The sequence below is a fragment of the Phytophthora infestans genome, genomic scaffold (genome assembly GCF_000142945.1).
Source record: "Phytophthora infestans T30-4 supercont1.42 genomic scaffold, whole genome shotgun sequence".
Lineage (NCBI taxonomy): Eukaryota > Oomycota > Peronosporomycetes > Peronosporales > Peronosporaceae > Phytophthora > Phytophthora infestans.
This window is the reverse complement of record NW_003303717.1, coordinates 533,774-553,338: the sequence shown is the minus strand read 5'-3', so window position 1 is coordinate 553,338 and position 19,565 is coordinate 533,774. Positions and strand designations below refer to the sequence as shown.

Sequence of the window (19,565 nt, the reverse complement as noted above, 5' to 3'; positions counted from 1 at the left end):
ATGCACGTCGAGTCAACGGGGTCCATCGGTCCTGGAGTTCATCCCAGCGCGTCGCACACGCAACTTCGGAGCGATTTGGGACGGCCGCAGCAATAAAATCCCATCGACGCACTCCGTGGCGACAAATAGCACTACGGAGCAAGTCGTCCTAGTCCAAAATCAAGCGAAAACTTACTCAAACGATTCGATTGTGCATTCAAGGAAGCAACCTACTTCATGGGGACTCCACGTCGATGCTACCGGACCATCCATGTTGACACTTGGTCATGGATTATTCGTAATGGCCGCCGTTGAAGCTGTTCCGTTCTCTCAAAAAGAAACAGTGCGGCAGCAGTGACGTACTACATGGGAGCGGGCGTTCGCTGTGGGAGCTCTAAAGCTCGAGTTTTTTTTTCTTAAATATAAAGCATTGTGGCAATCAAGAGGTGAATAAAGTTTCGTGCGACGAGGCTTATTCTGCTGTAAAAGAACCCGTCCGTAGCTATACGAAGCAACGCCGTCCACAACATCGTTGGTCCTAGACGATCAAGGTCGAATTCGGTGGACACATTCAACAAAGAAATCGCCACTTGTGTTAACACCTTTCTATTAGCATCGCGTGACTATTTTTTTGGTCACTATTAAATAACGCAGTGCTTTCGTGTCGTGAACTTGCTGCGGAGCGAGTTGAGCACGAGCAGCGAGCGACGTGGCATCCGACGAATTCTCTCGAGTCCTGACGACTTTGCAGGAGGCGCAGTCTGCTGCTGCTCTGGCGACGGAATTGCATTCGAAAGGCACCAATCGTCGAGCATTTCGAGATCGATTTGGCACACAGACGACGCCGAAGCAACCGAGTCTCTTGGAGTTCCAGGGACTGGAGGAGTGCATGGAGATCCTGGGAAAGGTTCCGTTGGTGTGCCTTCGTGTTCTGTTGTTACTATCACCATGTCCTCCGATACTCGATCGCCAAGAACTGCCAATGGTTCCAGTGGCGACATCGCTTGTTGCGACGGAGCTGGCGATTGCCACCCATTTTTCACTTGAGATTCGTTTGAGTGGGTAGGCAACTGGCGTTTTGCCACAAGGGAAATGCGCTCGGCACCAGCTCCAGCTCGCAGCCTCATAAACCGACTGCTCATGGATTCCGCTCGCCAACACGCGAAAACTTGTTCGTCGGACCGTCTTTTGTGCAGTGCACACATGGCACAGCACACCCGTTGGCCAGCCACCACTTTGTCCAATGCGGCAATAGTGGCGTCTTCTTCAGCGGGAATACTTTCGTCCAGATCATCGAGACTCGCAGTGGTCAAAGTGCTAGTCTGTCCGAATGATTCGTCATCTGATTTTGTGTCCTCTTCAATCTCAAACATGAACGACTCGGAAAACGTTTTTGCCAACGGTCCGTTACTCGTGGGAGAATTGAGAGCTATATCTGCGTTCACGCCACTGCGGTTGGTGATAAATGTAATCACTTCGGGTGCGACTTGTTGCATCAAAACGGTGCATTTCTGGTTGAGCGGGTTCAGCAAAACTCGTTGCAGTGTGGCGAAAAGTCTGGCAAGCGCTTGACGCTGGTTCTCCACGACGCGAGGCTTGGGACTGTGGCCAGCAACTCGAAACAAGTGGTGACCCGTTCGCTCGACAGGCAGAGCGCGTTGCACATACGCGTAGAGCCAAGGACATTCGGCAAAACATAAGTGACCGCGACTCAACACCTTGAGTACTTGACTCTGAAATGCTCGGCACTCAGAATAGGATCGGAGATGGCGCCACGTTGAGCTGGACTTGTTGTCGTGTACTGTGAGCGCAAATGTTGACGAGTCTCGAGTCAATAATGCCTTGGTGGTCACTTCAACCGTCACATTAGCCAAGTAGGCGACACTTGCAGTCAGTACCTCTGTTGGTTTCGTAGCTTCCGAGTTGTGGCGAAGGCGGCTGGCATAGAGCGCCGAGCACTTGGGGTGGCGCTGCAGTGGCGAACGCGATGATTGAGTTTCCATTTGGCACTGTTGCAATAGGTGCCGAAGTTTTCGGAGCTCCGTCACCGAAGCGAAAAAGCGCGAGTGGAGCGAATTGCAGAGTGAAGAGAACTCGGATTGGTTCGCGCGTGGCTCACGTGCTGTGTCATTTGGTTGGACAAGCCAGCTGGACTCAAATTGTACGTGGTCGAGCGCTGAAGCAGCCATCGAAGTCACTTGGTCGGAGCCCACGCAAAAAATTATCGGCGTGGATGGGGGTCTGGCTTTTTTAGTCAAGGTCGGAAAATGTCTCCGTCCAAAGATTGAAGTCCCATCTGAACTAAGAACGTTTGGTCTTACTAACTGATTAGAAATAGAACAGCAGATTGAGACGTTCTTGCCTGAACGACGTATCATTACAAACGCGGTTTATCGAAAAGAGACTTGAAGGAATGACCACCGCGATGTGAGGTCTTTCGAGTTACTGTATGGCCCTTTGAATCCTTGCGTTGGCGCTTTGTTCCTTTCAGGGGGTTTATCTGGCCACAGATCGACTGTGACCATAGGAGAAGCCGTCATCCTACATCGCCTGGATCCCACACACAACGCAGCGACCAAAGTGCAGTTTACGTTGGTAATTTGCGGTCTTTGTTTGCAAGATGAATGAATCGCCAGCTTTACTGATGCATTCGCTGCGACTGTACTTCCATAGAGTGCTGTTGGCAAACAGTGTTGCAACCGCCAACTTCCTCACGAAGTACATGTAGAGCGTGTGGCAATCAAGTACAGTATTGGTACTCACTCGTCGTAATCAGACGAAATCCAGTTTTCATTTTGTTTTTGAGCTGCAGAACACTATGCCAGCATCGATTGCGATGACATCGACATGAACCGTAGAGCCACATTGTGGCCCTCCAGTTTCCATTGCTGGTCTCCCCACTGGAGGCGATACTCGCTCTGCATCGTGGAATACTGCGGTGACCAAGGAAATCTTCTTGAAGGAGGCACCACAAGCTTGCGCAAGATTTGACTTGAGCACATCCGCGCAAAATGCCGAAGCTGTGGCGGTGCAGCAACTCTCTTGGATTGCAAAAGCGATAGGCGAACTGAAAACCTGACAAATATCCTAGCGCTGTGCTAGTAGCACAGTGCTACATGTACAAAAAATTCGAAGCATTTTTTTGGACTCCCCAGACTGGGGCCCAGTCTCGACGGTCGACGGGCTGTTCTCAGCCTTTGTCGTCAAATTTGGAACTTCCTGATGATGCAAGATAAGGATGTACTTCATTCTAATAATGTAGCTCCTTAGTAGTACAGTACTGTGCTTCATTGGCGTGCCAGTCCGTTCACATTTACCCCACCATACGTGGTCGTTTCAGAACCGGCTTATGAATCCTCTTTGCGGCCACAGGTTGGGCATTGAAGAGCTTCATTAAACTTGCCAAGCAAGCATTCGTCGTGAAAATTGTGGCCGCAGGTTAGCGACGAGAAAGGCTCGACTGCAGCGATCTGAGACCACCGATCGCCTTCAATCTCTTCCGTACGAGGATGACCCACCAACGGACGGTCACACAGCGAGCAAATGTCCTTATCCTGACTGGAGTCATCGGTCTGCGTGTCTTCCGAGCACGTAGATTCTTCCGGATCGAGTTCTCCGTCTTGCCATCTTTGCAGTAGTTGTCGGAGCCACTCGGGAACGTCTCCATGTCGATCGTGATCCGCTTCTTGGTGGCTCCCCACAACAAGCTCCAGAAGCTCCAACGCTATGCCCTTCATCAGCAACGGACAAACATGATTCGACCTGTTCAGCAAGAAGCTGCGGATCGTCGCCAAGCTGCGCGTCAACGATTTCCGTCGTCGTTCCACTACTTTCGTAAGCGAATTTCCGACCAGTTGAGACTTGGGGAAGTAGCTTTTTAGAAACGTGAACAGCCACGGACACTCGGCGTGGCAGAAATGCCCACGCTGCAAATTCGCTGTCAAACGTTTGCGGAAGAACCGAAACTCGTCGAAGCTGCGCACCAAGTGCCAGGTGGACAGTTCTGTTGCCTCGCGGCCTTCACATGTCACCGTGAGCAAATAGTCGATCCGACAGGAATTTCGGGGCCTGGAGACGAGAGGCGTCACGTTCATCGAAATACCCTCGAGCCACGCCACTTGGGACGGCATCGGTCCGGTAGGAAGCGACCGCTTCTTGCGAAGTCGTTTGGCGTTCATAATTCAGGGATCCCGTTCTCGCTCGAAAGAGTCAAAATGGAGAGTACAAGGTGCTCGTTGTAGCACAAAATCTTCTCTCCAATTTGAGAGGCTGGCGTCATCACAAACGGTCATTTTGCTAGCCAGTCTTATGCTTATACTTAGCCAGATGCAAAAGGAATTGAGGCGCGTGTGTGATACCCGCCAATTTGAGGATGATGCTCCTTGACTTTGATGTATTTGAACACAGTTGTCTCTGATGATAAGATCGATGGAGCAACTCAGACAAAGTGAAAGTGCAAAATGTATTAATAAAAATACATGAAACGCCGGAAATGCTGGGTCTCAGCTCAGAGCTTTTGGCCACAGGTGGGGCACGCCAGCGTCTCATTGAGCTTGGTCACGACGCACTGGTCGTGGAATCGGTGGCCGCAGCTCCATGTGGTCAACGCCCCCTTGGCCGCGTCGTCGCTGGGGCACAACCCGCATGTGTCCAGCAGCATACTCTGGTTGCTGCCAGTTGATCGAAACGACTGGAGACTGTTGTCACTACTCGACTGCCAGCATCTTGAGAGGCCTGACGGAGTGGAGAGGCTGCGACTGCTGTCGTCTGTGCTGTACCACGTTGAGCTACAACTGGGTGTCTTAGAGAAGCTCACGAAATTCTCCCAACGGAACTCGTGGTCGATTGGCAGGGCCTCGTTCAGGAACGTGATGAATTCCAGCGCCACTGTCCCCGGTAGAATGCTACAGGACGAGTGGTTCTCACGCTTGCGAAGCGCTTCAAGGAGTGTCGTGAAACATTCTTCAATGGCTTGGCGACGCTTGCTCATGACGTAGGAGCTGGACGAGTACAGATAGCACTCCTTCGGGAACCGACCCTTCATGATCGAATACAGATACGGACACCCGGCGTGGCACAAGTGACCGAGTTGCATGACCTCGAGCAGCTTAATCTGGAACTTCTGTAGCTCCTTAAACGAGCGACTCACAGACTGTGAAGGTCCATGCCAAAATAAGCTATTGCTACAAAAACTACAACTTAAGAAATAAATAATTGACATCAATAGTAGTGTATTGGAAAATTAACTACTTAGATGTACAGCACTGCACATTACTTTGCGTTCACGATAGCTGCTACAGTGTTTGCGTCCCAGAAAGGCCGATTCATCTTCAGGAACAACACGGTTTCAAGCTGAATAGGCAGCATACGCTGGCGATGGTGGAAAAGAGTATGTTTCGCCACACTAAAAGACGCTCCACGGTGTTTGACGTCGGCGGGATGAAAAGCACACCATCAAATATCTTCTTTGCACCGCGCCGCTTTTTTCTAGTCGCCAAGACTCTGTCGGCAAAGCCCTGTGGGCGTCCGTGCCTGGTGTCCGGTGTCGTAATTGCGGGTACCGTCTCAAATGGCTGCAGCATCAGCTCCTGGTCGTTCGTCAGCTCGTCCACGGCGCCTGACAGGGCTACAACGCACGCTCGCTCGAAGTCCACGTATTTGCGTCGGCAGCAAGATACTTTTTCACAACGGAATGCTTCTCGATGAGCGCATCAAAGATATCGCGCACATCGAGAAGCGTTACGTTGTCGTCTTGAAGCTTCATGGTGGCCGACTGGAAGTCGCCAAGCTGGCAGTAAAAAAGTAGCTGCAGACTTGCTTGGTCGTGAAGGTGTTGGCGAGAGCCATGGTGAGATCAAAAATGATAGACGAGCGCCTCAGGTTCGCGTTTTGAGCGACCGTTGCTAACAGCCATTCGATTCTGTCTGGAGAGCTCCGTATTTACGCAAAACAAAGCAGAAAAAACTAGATTTTACGAAAAAATAAAGTACTTTGTTGTAAATACAAAATAACTAATTGGACAAAGTCATCCAATTTGTAAAAATCAATAATTAAGTGTAAACTATTGTATTGAAGCAGCAATACAATGATTATTTCGGAATGCCTGCTCACAGTCCACTGCTGACCACTGTCGCTGATGGGGGTCACTTCCAAGTCGTAGCGAACGTCCTTACCGTGATCGACCTTGATTTTAGAGACTGTCACGTTCAACTCGAACTGGTCGAGGTACGCGATGGTCGGAGGGCGGACTGACGTCGGAGAAGCCATGGGACTCTTCACGGGCGTACCCGGAGGACCGGTAAAGGTGGCGCGACGACGACGACGGCGACGTGAGCCCATAGACATGGAGGAGCTGGAAGACAACATTCCGGGTGGCTGTGGGGACGTCATTTTGAATGGTAGAGGTAGTGAAGTGTACTGTTAACTGCTATCGTGGAAAAACCGTCGTAAGCTAAGTCGCTGTGAGGCAAATTGGGCAATGAAGGGCAGGTGTTTGCCACGTGAGTCCGTTGGTTGTGTGCGATTATGCGGCCGTGTAGGACGTCCGGATTGCTGCAATCTCAGGTCTGTCTACGTGAAAGTAATGAACGTGATTTGCATCGTATGATGCAGAGTGAAGAGTGAACGTTTGCCGCTCGGTGTAATCAGACCATTAGATAACAGTCTCAAAAAGTGTGTCTTAGCGTATGGTGCTTGATTTCGCATAAAATCTAATTTTATGCGAATTCCATCTTATTCCGGAAAACATGATTCTTGGAAAAGCACATGCTTGTTTTTTTGCATTTACCCTGCTGTTTTTAGTATTTTCGCATCTCATGCTACTTCTGGTATAAGTACGATCCTATGAAATACAGTTGGCTACATTTGTGACCCAAAAATTAAATTATGGAGGCTTCTACCCAAGAGTCGGTCTATTTCAACGACACCCTATACCTTATCTTTGTTATAAATACCGGTACACTATTGTACTGGCGAGATGAAATGCACCACCATTTTTTTGTTTTGCTCATAAATACAAAAGTAATTATCGGATTAATGCCGGCAGACCCGCAATGGAAACAGGGTAGCACAGAGATCACAGACAAGCACACGTTGTTTGACTTTCTTGTCTTTTATTAAAATGGTGGAAGCTCAAACGTCTGCGGCTGATCATGCATGCACAGAACATTTCTTGCGATATTTAATAAACAAAGAAGCCTTAAGTGACAAGCTTTACGCCAGAATGCAGCTTGGAATGCAACGCATCTGCAGAAGCTGGTTTTAGCTACAGGAGCAGCGTAGGGATTGCTGCATGCAGTGATAAACGCATCGCCGACAGCCCCACTTCCTAGGATCAAATGTGCATAGAAATGAGTAAAAAGGGCATTGTTGATTGTAATACTAAAGTTTGTAAGGACCAAAACATCTGATGCCGTATGTCAAGAACATAGCCTCGATTTTTTGGGCGGAACGAAAGACACGCACTTTTCGATTAAGTGTAGCATGTGAATTTGAGCAGATATTCAAGGATGATTATGACTACTTAAGAGAAGAAATCATTATCTTTCCAACAAAAAAAAGCTTATATAAATTGGGTAATTGGGTGAGAAGTTGTGAAGGGGCAATGTTTGGTGTTGCATTTCATCTCGCCAGTACAATATCAGGTACTCTACAAGTGCAAATACAGCAGCGAGACACTTCATCTTCCTCACTTTCCAACTTGCCAATGAGGTTGGAGGTCTCGTCCTCCCACTGTCGGTTGAGGCGGTCGAACACTTGGCTGGCTGTACTGGGCATCTTGGTAATTGACAAGTGAATCTGAGCTTCCTCTCTGTGCTTTGACTTTTTTCCAAATTAAATGGCCAGGATTTCGCGAAAACCAGATATATTATAGATAATACGATGTCGCACTAGCTTCAGATACATATTTTTGCCAATGATACCACGCTGTTATGTATACTTGAATATTACAGCTGCAGCCTAGTTATATTAAAAGTGATTGAGCTATATGCGAAAATATCGCAGCTTAGAATTATTAAGGCGTTTTAAATTTGAAACTGTATTGTTTGCGCCAGATAGCGTTGTATCGTGAGCAAATACTGCTATATAAGGTACATGCACATAACTGACGAAAAATTCACTTTTTTAGCCTGTGGTTAATCTTCGTTGCTGGATACTTTGGTTTTGATCATGACAAACTGAAGCTGCTCGGGATTACCACAAGGGTTCATGTCATCGGGCTGTGGCGTTATTATTAAGCCTCTGCCTTTGCCTTTGAGTTCTTCTTTTCTGCCATCATCGCTACTGGATCTCTAAGTGGTGGCAGGTCGGACAGCGCAGCGTCTCGTGTAGCACGGGCACGATGCATTCATCGTGAAATTGGTGGCCGCACTGCAACACTGTCTCGTAGACGGAGGATCGGCGGCGACTACTGGAATTGACACGACTGATTCTCGGTCTGTCGTTCACTTGACAGACCAAGGACCCGTTGCAGACGCCACAGATACTCAGCATACTACATGCATTGTTGTCGTGGCTGCCTGTGTCTCCCCCACCTTCACACCAAACGCCTAGACTTTGAAGTTGACTGTAGTTGTTACTCGACGAGGAAGTCTCCGACTCAGAGAGCGACTTCACACTGAAGTGAGCGACGGTATCATCACCGTAAAGGAACTCGACCAAGAGCTTGGCAACGTCGATTGTCGCCACGGTGCATTTGTGGTTTTTCCTGTCCAGTAGAAACTCGACCGTGGACGTCAACAGCTCCAGCAGCTTTTCTCTTCGTGTTTCGACGGTTTTCGGACTGAAATTCCGCTGGAAAATGTGTTTTTTCGGGAACTCACTTGTTAGGAACGAGAAAAGCCATGGGCATCCCGCGTTGCAAAAATGGCCGTGCTGAAGTGCCATTATCATCCGTTTGTGCAGCGCCTCAAATTCCTCAAATGGACGTGGAGCGCTCCAGTAGTTGTTGCTACCGGCCGAGCTGTGCCTGTCATTGTTGGAAATACTGCGTCGTTGGACTTGCAGGATGAAGAGAGGCCGCTTGCTGTCGCGAGCGGATTGCATTCTCAGGTGCAGCGGCTCTAGCAGCGCCACATACGTCGGGAGGAATGGACAAGTTGGCACGGACCGCCTCCGTACGCGACGAGAGCCTACCATGATTGTTGGAAGAGTGCAAGTGAAGCCACTCGGCGTCTTTTCAGTGGAGAAGCTAAAAGCGATACATGGGCTCAAAGATCCGTTGAAATGGGCAGCCTTCGACTGCGACAAGAATGTTTTTTTTTTCATGCGCTGTCAATGATGAGATTTATCGGGGTGGTAAACCTCTCACGTCGTAATCTTGCTCTCATGTCCCAGTGAGTTGACGCATTGCGCGGTTGAAACGCGACCTGCACCAAGTTGATATTTTCTTTAACCGGAAGTCTCCAATGACTTTTCCTTGGACGGCTGATCGACGCCTATAAAATCTAGTTTACAACTTCTCTTGCTACTTGCCTCTATGCCTTGAGGTTGCTGTGGGTACGGCACACGACGTGTCGACTGTGGCAGGCGTCACAGTCACTCTCCTCCTCCTCCTCCTCTTCGTCCTCTGAGTCACTATCGTCTTCGCTCTCCGAGTCGAGTGAGTCCAGCGAATCGCGTGTGATGGCACTGAGTTCGAACGACCGCGAGTCATCAGCTATGGCGTTAGCCTCCAGGTCCTTCATGCCTTTGACCACGAAGCGATTGAACTCGGCAGCCACGTCGTGTGCTAGCACCCGGCAGCTCTGATTGCCGCGGTTTACAAGTGATGCCTGTACTGTGGTGAGACAGCGGATAAGTGTCTGTTGCCGTGCCGCCACCACTTTGGGGCAATTGTTGCAGAACAGCGACTTCTGAGGGAAATAGTGCTTGACCACTTTGTAAAGCCACTTGCATTCGGCGCCACACGAGTGCCCGCGCTGCATGCGCTTGAGTAGCCGTTTCTGGAAGGCCCGATACTCGTCGAAGCCGCGGCTAACGGTCCACGTGGCGCATGATTCGAGCTTCTGCTGGTTGGGTGTGTACTTCATAGTCAGTTGGTACTGCGTCTTGCCCCCTGCAGTGTCAGTTTCAAGCTGCATGGTCAAGTGGTCCAGCCACGCCACGGCATCGGGAACGACAAAGGGTCCTGCACGCCTGAGGCACGCGGCCGAGCGGGGGGCCGAGCCGGCACATCCACTGTTGTTGCTGTTGCTGTTGCTGCTACTGGTGCTGGCGGTACTGCTCGAGTTCTCGATCGTAGCGCCCACCATTGGTGCAATGCCTGCTGTCCTGTTTCTAAAATTGTTTTTTGCGGTTGGGCAAAGTTGTTAGATCCTTCTGCGCTTTTCGGTTGGCCTCACTTCTTCTCACTCTACAGTAGTGACTGGTTGTAGAATGAGCCGGTCGTTGAATGATCGAATGGTCGGAACTGCGGCATGCGATTGGACAAAACATGCGTTACGATCAATTTCACTCACGTTTTGTAAGAAGGAAAATTTATTTGACAGTGTACATGTATCCACAAGAGAGAAGGACGGAAGAGAAGCTTCAAAATGATTCGAGGGTGTCAGTGCGGCAACCTGCAAAACTCCACCCCAAAACGTAAGACATCGGCGCCCAGTTTGAATATGATTGCCGCGTAATCGAGCTTGTTGTTCAACTGCTGCGTCCAGTCATCACGACGTTGGACTGCATCAACATCGCCGTTTCGGCCCATTGTTGTTTGGCTACACGAGCGGACGACATCGTCGACGAGCAAGGCGAGAGACGGAGCCAGCGACTTGCACTGCGCGCCACAAGATTCTGATCGAGAACGACGCCGCTGACGTGGCTCCTGACCGACGACTTATTTCTTCGTCGGTCTCCGCTCCATTGCAAACATCCGAGGGCTCCGAATCTTTACCCCATCTTGTTGCTTGTCATTCGTAACAACGCCAACGACGACGGAAACAACGCCGTGTTCCTTCCTACCTTTGCGTTACTAAGCTCCAGCAAACCAAGCGGATGGATGGCTTCGTCCTCCAAGTTTGAGCTTCGCGCGGTTGTCGATGAGACGATGCGGTGCCTAAGCAGCTTAGTAAGCTGTACATGTATTAACACATGCACCAGCAGACTCTGGTGCAGCCTGCAGAGACCCTCACTCAATCATCGAGTTCTATTAAATACACGTGGTGGTGGCAACACCCGTCCATCTGGAGGCTGTATTAATACAAGTACAGTAGGTATAAAACTGTAGCTATATTAATAATAGCTCGCACGCATTCTGCTGCGGAATTGTGCAAAAAGCTCGTCTTTGATGCTACAGTACGACCAGCTCTAGGGATCTCCACGTCATACATGGCATCCGGATCAGCGTCAAACACTTCATTGGGATTTAGGTAGCAGAATCCAGAATCCAGGAACATTTTGATATCGTGGTTGCATAAGTTACTTGCTTTAATAGTTTTAGGTAAATACTACAGTAGATACGTGGCTTACACGGGTGAGCTCATAGTACGGTCGAGGGTGAGATGTTCCATCGGCAAGCTCCAGCCTGTGAACAAATCATCGTCGTAGTTGACGGTGTCCTCGTCCTCATCCTCGCCTTCGTCCGATGAGACGGTAGGTGTGAAAGACGGTAACAAGTTGGCGGGCGTCTCCAGCTCCGAAGCTGTAGTAGGCGTCATCGGCGGCGTCACGTCGTCGGCGCACTGAGTATCGTCGCCCACGAGAAAGACAGCGAGCTCTTGACTCACGGCTTCCATCATAACTTTGCAGTTGCGATTGCCATGGTTCACCACAGATGCTTGTACGGTCGTTAGCAGTTGCAGCAACGCTTTTCGACGCTGATCGACGATCGGCGGGTAGTGTGAGCCTAGTAGCGTCGGCTTAGGATAGTGTTTCTTGACAGTGTTGTAGAGCCAGCGACATTCTGCCTTGCAGCTGTGCTTGGGCTGGAGCTGGCGCAGCAGACGCTTCTGGAACGCCTTGTACTGGTCGAATGTGCGCTTGACGTCCCAGTGTGTGGCAGTGAAACCCGCCGGGTGGTAGTCTACACGCAAGTTATACTTCACAGCAGCGCGGATTGAATTGGTCGTTGTCATCTCGAGCGTGATGTCCTTGAGCCACGCCACGTCCTCGGGCAGTGGTTTGACGGCCGGCGAAGACCTCTTGCGCGACGCAAACGAGTTGTACGTTGGTAGTTGCGCCGGCGTGGCTGACATTTTGGCCGGAGAGGTCATCGCTCTATACGGCGAGTTCTGAAATGGTCTGTTCGAGTTGAGGCGCCGCACGCCTCGGCTTTAACAGCCGCTTTAGCTGCTGGCACACACCAATTGGACAACCGGTGGCCTGCACTTGCAGGCTGCAGCTCCGGCGATTTTGCACATAGCCAGCCAGCGCTGAGCAGCAATTTTCTCTCTCGGTGGAAGAGCTGTTGACGCCCAAGCGTAGGCGAGAAAACAACACTCGCTGGATAGTTTACTGTACAGTTCATCGCGGGCAAATCCACCAAATTCCACGGCACACACGATCTGAATCAATTGCGGTTGATGGGACTCGAGCAGCGCTTGCTTCGCGCGCTTGTAATCCAGGTCTGGACACTCGACATGTTGCGATTGGCTGGACAAACACGACAAACAACCTTTACCGCCGCCGAAAATTCTCGATTCAGGATAACTATTACTACTGTAGACTTACATAACGCTCTCTGAAGAACATGCAAAGTTAGCAGTTGCATTGCTAACTGCATGAATAATTTTACGTTGCGCTTTCAAAGTAAATTAATTGTATGTACAGCCTAACGAATGGATGTTGTGCGTCGACTTCACCTGATCTGATCACGGCTAATGAATCATGAATAGTCGACGCGTAGTACTGTATACACTTCATGTCGCTGTGTATGCACATGTCGTTCGGCTCTCACAATAGTATTTATTTAGACATTACTTAAGTACATGTAGTGGATTTCTTATGGCTACGTCTGGGTCACACCACAAATGGGATGCGAGAATCTATACAACCTCATGTTGAAGCGAGTTGAGCTGAAGAACAGCTTCAAGTGTACTACATGCAGTTTTTAAATCATTGATACTGTACATGTATGTACATGAGTTACTCCTGGGTGTCCAGGCTTGCTTCGTTCGCTTTAACTAGGACTTGTCTTTGATGCTTTCCGCAGGATATGAGTAATTCCTCTGCTGTCTTCTATCTGCGGCCACGCGAGAGAGTTCGAAGACTCGCCAGTTTTCTACCCAAACTATTAGGAAGACTGATTAGCCCCTGACGGTAGGGCACTGGCAGCGCAAGGGACGCTCGCGAAAGGGACGTGCGGTCACATGCGAGGAACGCCGAGAAGGTGTTCAGCACGCCTCCCATCAACACCTTGCAGCCACGATTACCATGGGTCACTAACGTCGACTGGATCGTGGTCAGCGCTCGGAGCAGAGCTACTCTCTGTCGATCGGTTTTGAACGCGCAAGGAGCAAATTTCGGCTGCGTCTTTGGGAAATGCTGCTTCACGACACTGTAGAGCCATTTGCACTCTGCTGAACAGCTGTGTCCTGGTTGCAGCTCGCGAAGGAGGTTCTTGCGAAGCGTATAGTAGTCGTTAAACGGTCGGCTCTGGGTCCAAGAGGCCGCTTCCATCGAGAGCGAAGACTTTGGATGCTTCCGACGCACCGTGAGTTCGAAGCGGACGTCCTGATCGGGCTTGTGGCGGATGCTCATGGCCAGCGTGAGATCTCGTAGCCAGACCACCATCTCGGGCTCAGCGATGGGCGTGTCCAGCAGCGTTTTTAGGGCGGGGGAGGCCTGCGATCCTGGCGAGAACGACGGCATGGCTCGAAGCATCGATGGTGGTGGGGGGGGGGTCAGAATCTGAAATACGGATATGAGGGGGCAGCCGGCGGTCGTAACGATTAGACACGAACGTGATGGTTTTAAGGCGACCGCGCCACGAAACATTTGCACATGTTCAGAGCATGCGCGACGAAGCCACGGTTGGACTTGAGCGGCACGTCTGCCGATCCCGCACTTGGTCGATGTTAATCGATGGCATCATAAGTCATGATCCCTGACAACTTTTTCGTGAAGAATCTCTAAAAAACATGCGGGTGATTTGTGCAATTACGAAGAATGCTAAAAAAATGCTGTCAGGTTTAAAAGGTCATAACTGATATGTATCAAATCTATTTTTGCTTTCTGGACACTATTTAGCTACAATTACTTGTACAGCTGCGGGGGAGTCATTGCCTTAAGTGGGCGCCATTTGCTTTCCTCGCCCAGCTCGGCACTGAGTGGGCAACATTGCCAGACCACCAGCACCATTTACAGACAATCATAAATGCCATTAGAATAAGACAACGCGTGAAAACCACTCGACAGCGTCGCGTCGGCACTGTAAACATGGGGAAATCCCCCAAACTGCGTCTTGGCACGTGGAGAGTCTGAAAAACACATTAACTAGCCAGTAAATACATTGTGATGCGTGTGGGCACATCGTGCTGCGTGTCGCCACTCCATAACCTACAGCTACATGTACTTGCATGCGCAGCAGGAGAGGCGATTAGAAGACGGCATCTACGATGCTGCTGGTGTACAGCATAGTTGCCACCCGGCGTTGGAGCACTTCAGACGGCAATGTGCAATTTTTGGCAGGCACTTACCTCCCTTTATTCTGGATTAAACTAGTAACTTTTCCATTCTACAGATGCTACGTTCATTGCAATGCCCACGCAAGAGCACGCAGCTTTACAGCCTTGTTCAGCCCTCACCTGCATTTGGGTGGGTTGCTTCCGCGACTTTCCCTGGTGTGTTTTTTTTTCTGTAGGGTCCACCTCGTGTAAGTTGCCGGTCTCATGTGGACCGGGGTAGCCCTTAGCTGAGCTACTCGTGCTCTAATGGCACGGGTGTTGTGCTGAATTCTTTTTGTTGCGCGATCTTGATGTCGCTGTTATTTCTTGGTCACGAACCCCCTTCACAGTGAAGTTCACTGTCCTGACTCGGACTTGCAGTATCCCCGTCCGCTCCTGCAAGCATACAGATCGTCAAACGGCGAGGTTTCCTCACAATAGTCTTCGTTGTCGCTGCAATGGGAAATAAAACTCGCAGACGAGTCGCGCGTGCTTTGGTCGGAGCTGCATCCACTGAGCGCCATGACCACATCGGGCAGATTGGCATTGTCACCCAGGATGAAAGTTGCAAACTCTCTGCACACATTCTGGACAAGCACGTTGCAGCCTTGATTTCCGCGGTTGACCAGAGAGGCCTGCAACGTGCGAAGCATGCGGATGAGTGCCTGTCTCCTGGCCTCCACCGTTCGGGGCGAGTTGGAAGAGAGCAATTTGAGTTTGGGAAAATGATTCTTCACCACAGCATAGAGCCACTTGCACTCGGCAGGGCACATATGGCCCGGCTGCAGGCCTGCTTGCGGAAGCGTCTGTAAGCCTCAAATGGGCGGCTGACCGTCCAGACCAGCTCCGGGTCCTGGCAGCGGCTGCCGCAGCGGGGAGGCGAGTAGCTCGCCTGTATCTCATACTGCACTTTAGTGCCTGTGGCGCTGGCACTGGTGACAGCGCACATATCGAGCTGGAGGTGCTCTAACCACGCTGTGGCCTCAGAAAGCTCCACAGAGGCCGCACGTTTACGGTAATAGCTCGAAAAGTTGATGATCGGCGTGCTGCACGTTGTCACAGTGGGAGAAATGCCCATGGTTTGGTTGTGCTCGACTGGCGAATTGAAGTGATGCAGCCCAAGCAAATTCGGCAATGGGAAGGCCAAGTCGGCCAAGGTCGGCCCGCGACATTTTGATGGCTTCCAAGCTATTCAGCCAATCCAAAGCGAGATTTTAGTCCAGCGGTGCTTCATTACGAAGGTCACGGAATTCGTGGCTGACAGGCCACTTTTGGGTCAGAACTCCACCACTGAACAATGTTCGTCTCAAGATAGCTAGGTGCAGTAGCTAGTCCATATGTATAGCGACTAGCAGCTAGAAATGGGGTGCGTGTTAATTGGTAATACAGACTCCACCCAGAAACTGAAAAGGGTGGACCTCCTAAGATCCCAAAGGATATCAAGTAAGCATAGACCTTGGATTCTTGGCAGAGACTACCTGCACAGTCTCAAATTTAGACTGTGCAGCCGATGCACAGTCTCGGCTATATTATGTTCTCTTCGCGCAGATTGCTGATCCATGTGGTCGGAAAGGCTAGCACGTTAGCGACCAAAACAAGTGCATCTTCGGGTACAAGAACGTATGAAAAAAACCAGAGTGATTGCCGGTGAGTGTGGCGGCAACTCGACTTTTTAAACTTATCTAAGCACCACTCAAGCGGCTTCACCGCAGTATTCGCCTCGCCGCAATGTCACTCCCTGCTTCGTAAAGCCTTTCATATGTATGCACACCGGTCGATATCATTTTTTTTAGAAAGAATCATTGACAAAAAAATAACTACAAAAAAGCTTACATTGACGATAATATAAGACTTAAGTATCTGTACCGGAAGAATTCCATCGCTTGTCTGATACCGCTTTCACTGTCCAGTCCAGTGACATGCACTCCATAAAGCTGGACCTCAACGAAAAGAAGGACAAATACGTAGGTTTTATTGTAGAACTTAAACTCCTCAGGGACTGGCTTGAAAGCAGACATATTTCTCTGCATTCTAGCGTTTCTTGTCCGCACTAGAGTGTTTGTTCGAATGGTGTAAATCTGATCACAGTAAGAATTTAGCACGATTTCAGAAACTGTTTCACAGTCTCAGACTGTTTCACAGTCTGAGCAGCACAAACCTGGAATGTTTTCCTGCTGTATGCCTTCAGATACGACTCCAACGCATCCCAGCTGTCGAAAGCCGTCACATCCAGATCCGGTACGTCCACTAATTCGTCTTGAGGAGCGATGTCACCTCCGTCGCATCCTTCTGTTTCCGAATCGGACGAATTTTGGCTGCTAGCATCAGAGTCTGATGCGAATGAATAATGAGATCCCTTCTCGTGCTCGGATTCTACTGACGAATCCTGAACGTTCAATGATTCTTCATTTCTGCGTCTAGAAGAGTTGTGGCGACGCGAGGATAATCGATGAGGCAATTGCTTTCTTCGCTTGGTTACCGCTCGATCTCGGGCGGTAAGATGCCTTCTTAATCTCTTCTTCTTCTTCCGTGAGTTTGAATGAACTGCAATGTCGCGGGATTCGCCGTCGCTGTAAGATCTTGACGCAACGCTTGCTAGGTCTTCGTCACTCCCTTCGCTGTAACGGGGCTGGTGGCGTGGCATGGCGGGCGTCGATACAGCAGACGTCGGACCCGTGCTGCTTTTTGGAACGCTGGGATTCTTTTGACTGGGGAGGGGGAGACTTTTGACAGCCATTAAACTTTAGGAATGATGGTCTGCATCCGGGTGAACATCCGGAGATCAAAATGCACATCCGAAGATCAAAATGCACATCCGAAGACAACCAAAAGATTTGTCCCCACCGAAATGGCCCTTTTAAATACTGTGCAGGGAGACACTCTCTTGGATTCTTGCAAATCATAAGTACATGTACTACGTTGTTCTGGCTGAAAAAGCTGAAAGTATTTTGACCGTGTTTGCGAGGGTATAAGCTGTATGCACATTTCAGTTTCTGGGGCGGAGTCTGTCGTCTTCATAATACAGCACATATTAGTATGAACGACTTGACCACCAGGTCTGTAAAAATAAAATAAATTTAGGTACTGTTCACAGTAACCTACAAAGTCCGCTGCTAGCTTAATATTCAAATGAGGAGATATATTTTTAGATGAAAGTTATGCAAGTGTGGCCAAATTTATGCAAAATTCTGGCTAGTTTCTACGTCAGAGCGTTTCGCGCTTGTAATCGTTTATGTTTCGGCTTGGGTCCCGGCTTAAAGCCTACGCTTACCGATACGTGCTGGTTCCACCTGAAGTCACGAGATACATAGTGCAGTGTCGGTTGTTAGTGCCACGCTTGAAGGCCATGGTTTAAGCGTAAAGGTGTACGTACCAGTATCGCGATGATGTCATATCGACGTTCGTACAGCGATTCGGAACGTTTCCCGTCCTCTGTAGCAGCGCAAATTGCGTGGATACCAGGAAGTTCTTCAACCTGCCACCCGCCACAGATACGTTATGATTCGGGTAGGTTGACGAGCATTCACAAGGCGTGAGGTTTAGAAATAAATGAGTATTTTGAATGGAGAGTTATGGGAAAGTCTAGCTTTTCTACAATCCAATCAGCACCTATCATTTACTCACATTACTTAGCAATGTGCTGGTTTTTCGAACTTGAGAGTTGTGAACTGTGTGTTTCCAGTTTGTATGGTATTTTGTTTTAGATTGGGATTAACCCAGTACATATGTACTGTTATATGAAATTTCCTCGTTCCGGAGACCCAAGATTTGAGTTTCAGTTTCAGCGAATGAAAGTACCGTACTCACAGAGTCTGTGACAGGCGGGCTCAAACACAGCTCAATCCTTTATTAGGGTAGAGCTAAAGTAGCTAGTAGCCCAAATCCCCTTCCAGTTTGAGTGGCGGGAAAAAATCACAGCCCTGATCAGGATGGTGCTCGTGCTGCCCATACTGACAGTAGACCAAGCTTCTGCTATCATTTGCAGTACTTGGGCGGCCGCCAGAGGCAAAAAAAGCGAATATTGGCTACCATGCCAGTGTCACGAGTGGTTCTGGCGGCCATCGTCTTGGGCACGGTGAGTTCCGTTACCCTCCTCCGCACTTTTCGACGGCCGACCAGATTCGTGTGGGCCACGCTTTCGATGAAGCCATGCAGGGCCACGACGGAGTCGCTGAGAAGTTGTGGGCCGGCCTCGGTCTCCGTGGGACAAGCGCGGCTAGAGCGTACGGTCCCCGTGGATGACGAGGACGGAAGTCATGGGGGACCGGAGCTACTGAAGGACAGTGTATCTTCGCGGTGAGGCGGTGGGGTGAGCGGTACCGCCTCGCTGTCGTGGTGTACAAAATCGTGGACGATGATTGCGAAACGGTGCCTGACGGCGGGAACGAGGACCATGGAGGACGAAGTGCGGGCCGCAAGGAAGAAGGAAAGAGATCAGTCGTGAATTTTCCTTGGAGACACAGCAGAAAAGAATTTGTGTTGACATTTGTCTTTAGCTTGTTGCTTCTGTTTATATCTCCGTACTGGTTCTACTTCTATACAGCTGGAGCGTCACATCCAGAGGAGGGCTGGGCGAACACGTGGTGGGAGAAGGCAGGTTACGGTTCTTGCGTGTTAAAGAATGAAACGTTCGGAGACGTGCGTGGAGTGTGATTCGGTAGTGCAAGGAGATTTGTTTTTTGTTTTTCGAGCCCCGGACGCATAGGGACTGGAGTGTGATTTTCGGCGCTCAATTCCTGGTATAGAGCCCAGGGGTGCATAAGGGAGTGTGAAGTTTGGAGTTTATTCGGCGCGGAATTCCTGGTATCAAGCCCAGGGGCGCATAAGGTTGTGGTGTAGTGATTTCTCCGTAGTTGCGGATTATCACCCGTCGACAAAGACGTGACACCGCCCAAGATGTTCAAGCGACGAACCCTCGGTCAGGTGATGTACGGAGACGCCAAGGTGCCAGGGACTCGACGGCGTCACCTCCGAACGTCAACGAGTATGGAG

General features: G+C 50.0%; 8 protein-coding genes across 8 annotated transcripts; all 8 read right to left on the bottom strand.

Moving 5' to 3' along the window:
- Positions 1-620: 620 nt before the first annotated feature.
- On the bottom strand, positions 621-1,982 carry PITG_15546 (uncharacterized protein; the record flags this gene model as incomplete). The annotated part of the gene is made up of 1 exon (XM_002897654.1): positions 621-1,982. The coding sequence occupies one exon, from the start codon at positions 1,980-1,982 to the stop codon at positions 621-623; it is 1,362 nt and encodes a 453-aa protein (XP_002897700.1).
- Positions 1,983-3,326: 1,344 nt separating this feature from the next.
- Positions 3,327-4,157, bottom strand: PITG_15545 (uncharacterized protein; the record flags this gene model as incomplete). The annotated part of the gene is made up of 1 exon (XM_002897653.1): positions 3,327-4,157. The coding sequence occupies one exon, from the start codon at positions 4,155-4,157 to the stop codon at positions 3,327-3,329; it is 831 nt and encodes a 276-aa protein (XP_002897699.1).
- A 329-nt stretch (positions 4,158-4,486) lies between these two features.
- Positions 4,487-5,074, bottom strand: PITG_15544 (uncharacterized protein; the record flags this gene model as incomplete). The annotated part of the gene is made up of 1 exon (XM_002897652.1): positions 4,487-5,074. The coding sequence occupies one exon, from the start codon at positions 5,072-5,074 to the stop codon at positions 4,487-4,489; it is 588 nt and encodes a 195-aa protein (XP_002897698.1).
- A 3,087-nt stretch (positions 5,075-8,161) lies between these two features.
- Positions 8,162-9,431, bottom strand: PITG_15543 (uncharacterized protein; the record flags this gene model as incomplete). The annotated part of the gene is made up of 1 exon (XM_002897651.1): positions 8,162-9,431. The coding sequence occupies one exon, from the start codon at positions 9,115-9,117 to the stop codon at positions 8,260-8,262; it is 858 nt and encodes a 285-aa protein (XP_002897697.1).
- A 24-nt stretch (positions 9,432-9,455) lies between these two features.
- On the bottom strand, positions 9,456-10,260 carry PITG_15542 (uncharacterized protein; the record flags this gene model as incomplete). The annotated part of the gene is made up of 1 exon (XM_002897650.1): positions 9,456-10,260. One exon carries the CDS (start codon positions 10,230-10,232, stop codon positions 9,456-9,458), a length of 777 nt encoding a protein of 258 aa, XP_002897696.1.
- Positions 10,261-11,386: 1,126 nt separating this feature from the next.
- On the bottom strand, positions 11,387-12,164 carry PITG_15541 (uncharacterized protein; the record flags this gene model as incomplete). Its single annotated transcript, XM_002897649.1, has 1 exon — positions 11,387-12,164. One exon carries the CDS (start codon positions 12,162-12,164, stop codon positions 11,436-11,438), a length of 729 nt encoding a protein of 242 aa, XP_002897695.1.
- A 982-nt stretch (positions 12,165-13,146) lies between these two features.
- On the bottom strand, positions 13,147-13,668 carry PITG_15540 (uncharacterized protein; the record flags this gene model as incomplete). The annotated part of the gene is made up of 1 exon (XM_002897648.1): positions 13,147-13,668. One exon carries the CDS (start codon positions 13,666-13,668, stop codon positions 13,147-13,149), a length of 522 nt encoding a protein of 173 aa, XP_002897694.1.
- A 920-nt stretch (positions 13,669-14,588) lies between these two features.
- PITG_15539 (uncharacterized protein) lies at positions 14,589-15,651 on the bottom strand (the record flags this gene model as incomplete). The annotated part of the gene is made up of 2 exons (XM_002897647.1): positions 14,589-15,355; positions 15,406-15,651. The coding sequence occupies 2 exons, from the start codon at positions 15,649-15,651 to the stop codon at positions 14,930-14,932; spliced, it is 672 nt and encodes a 223-aa protein (XP_002897693.1).
- Positions 15,652-19,565: the final 3,914 nt, after the last annotated feature.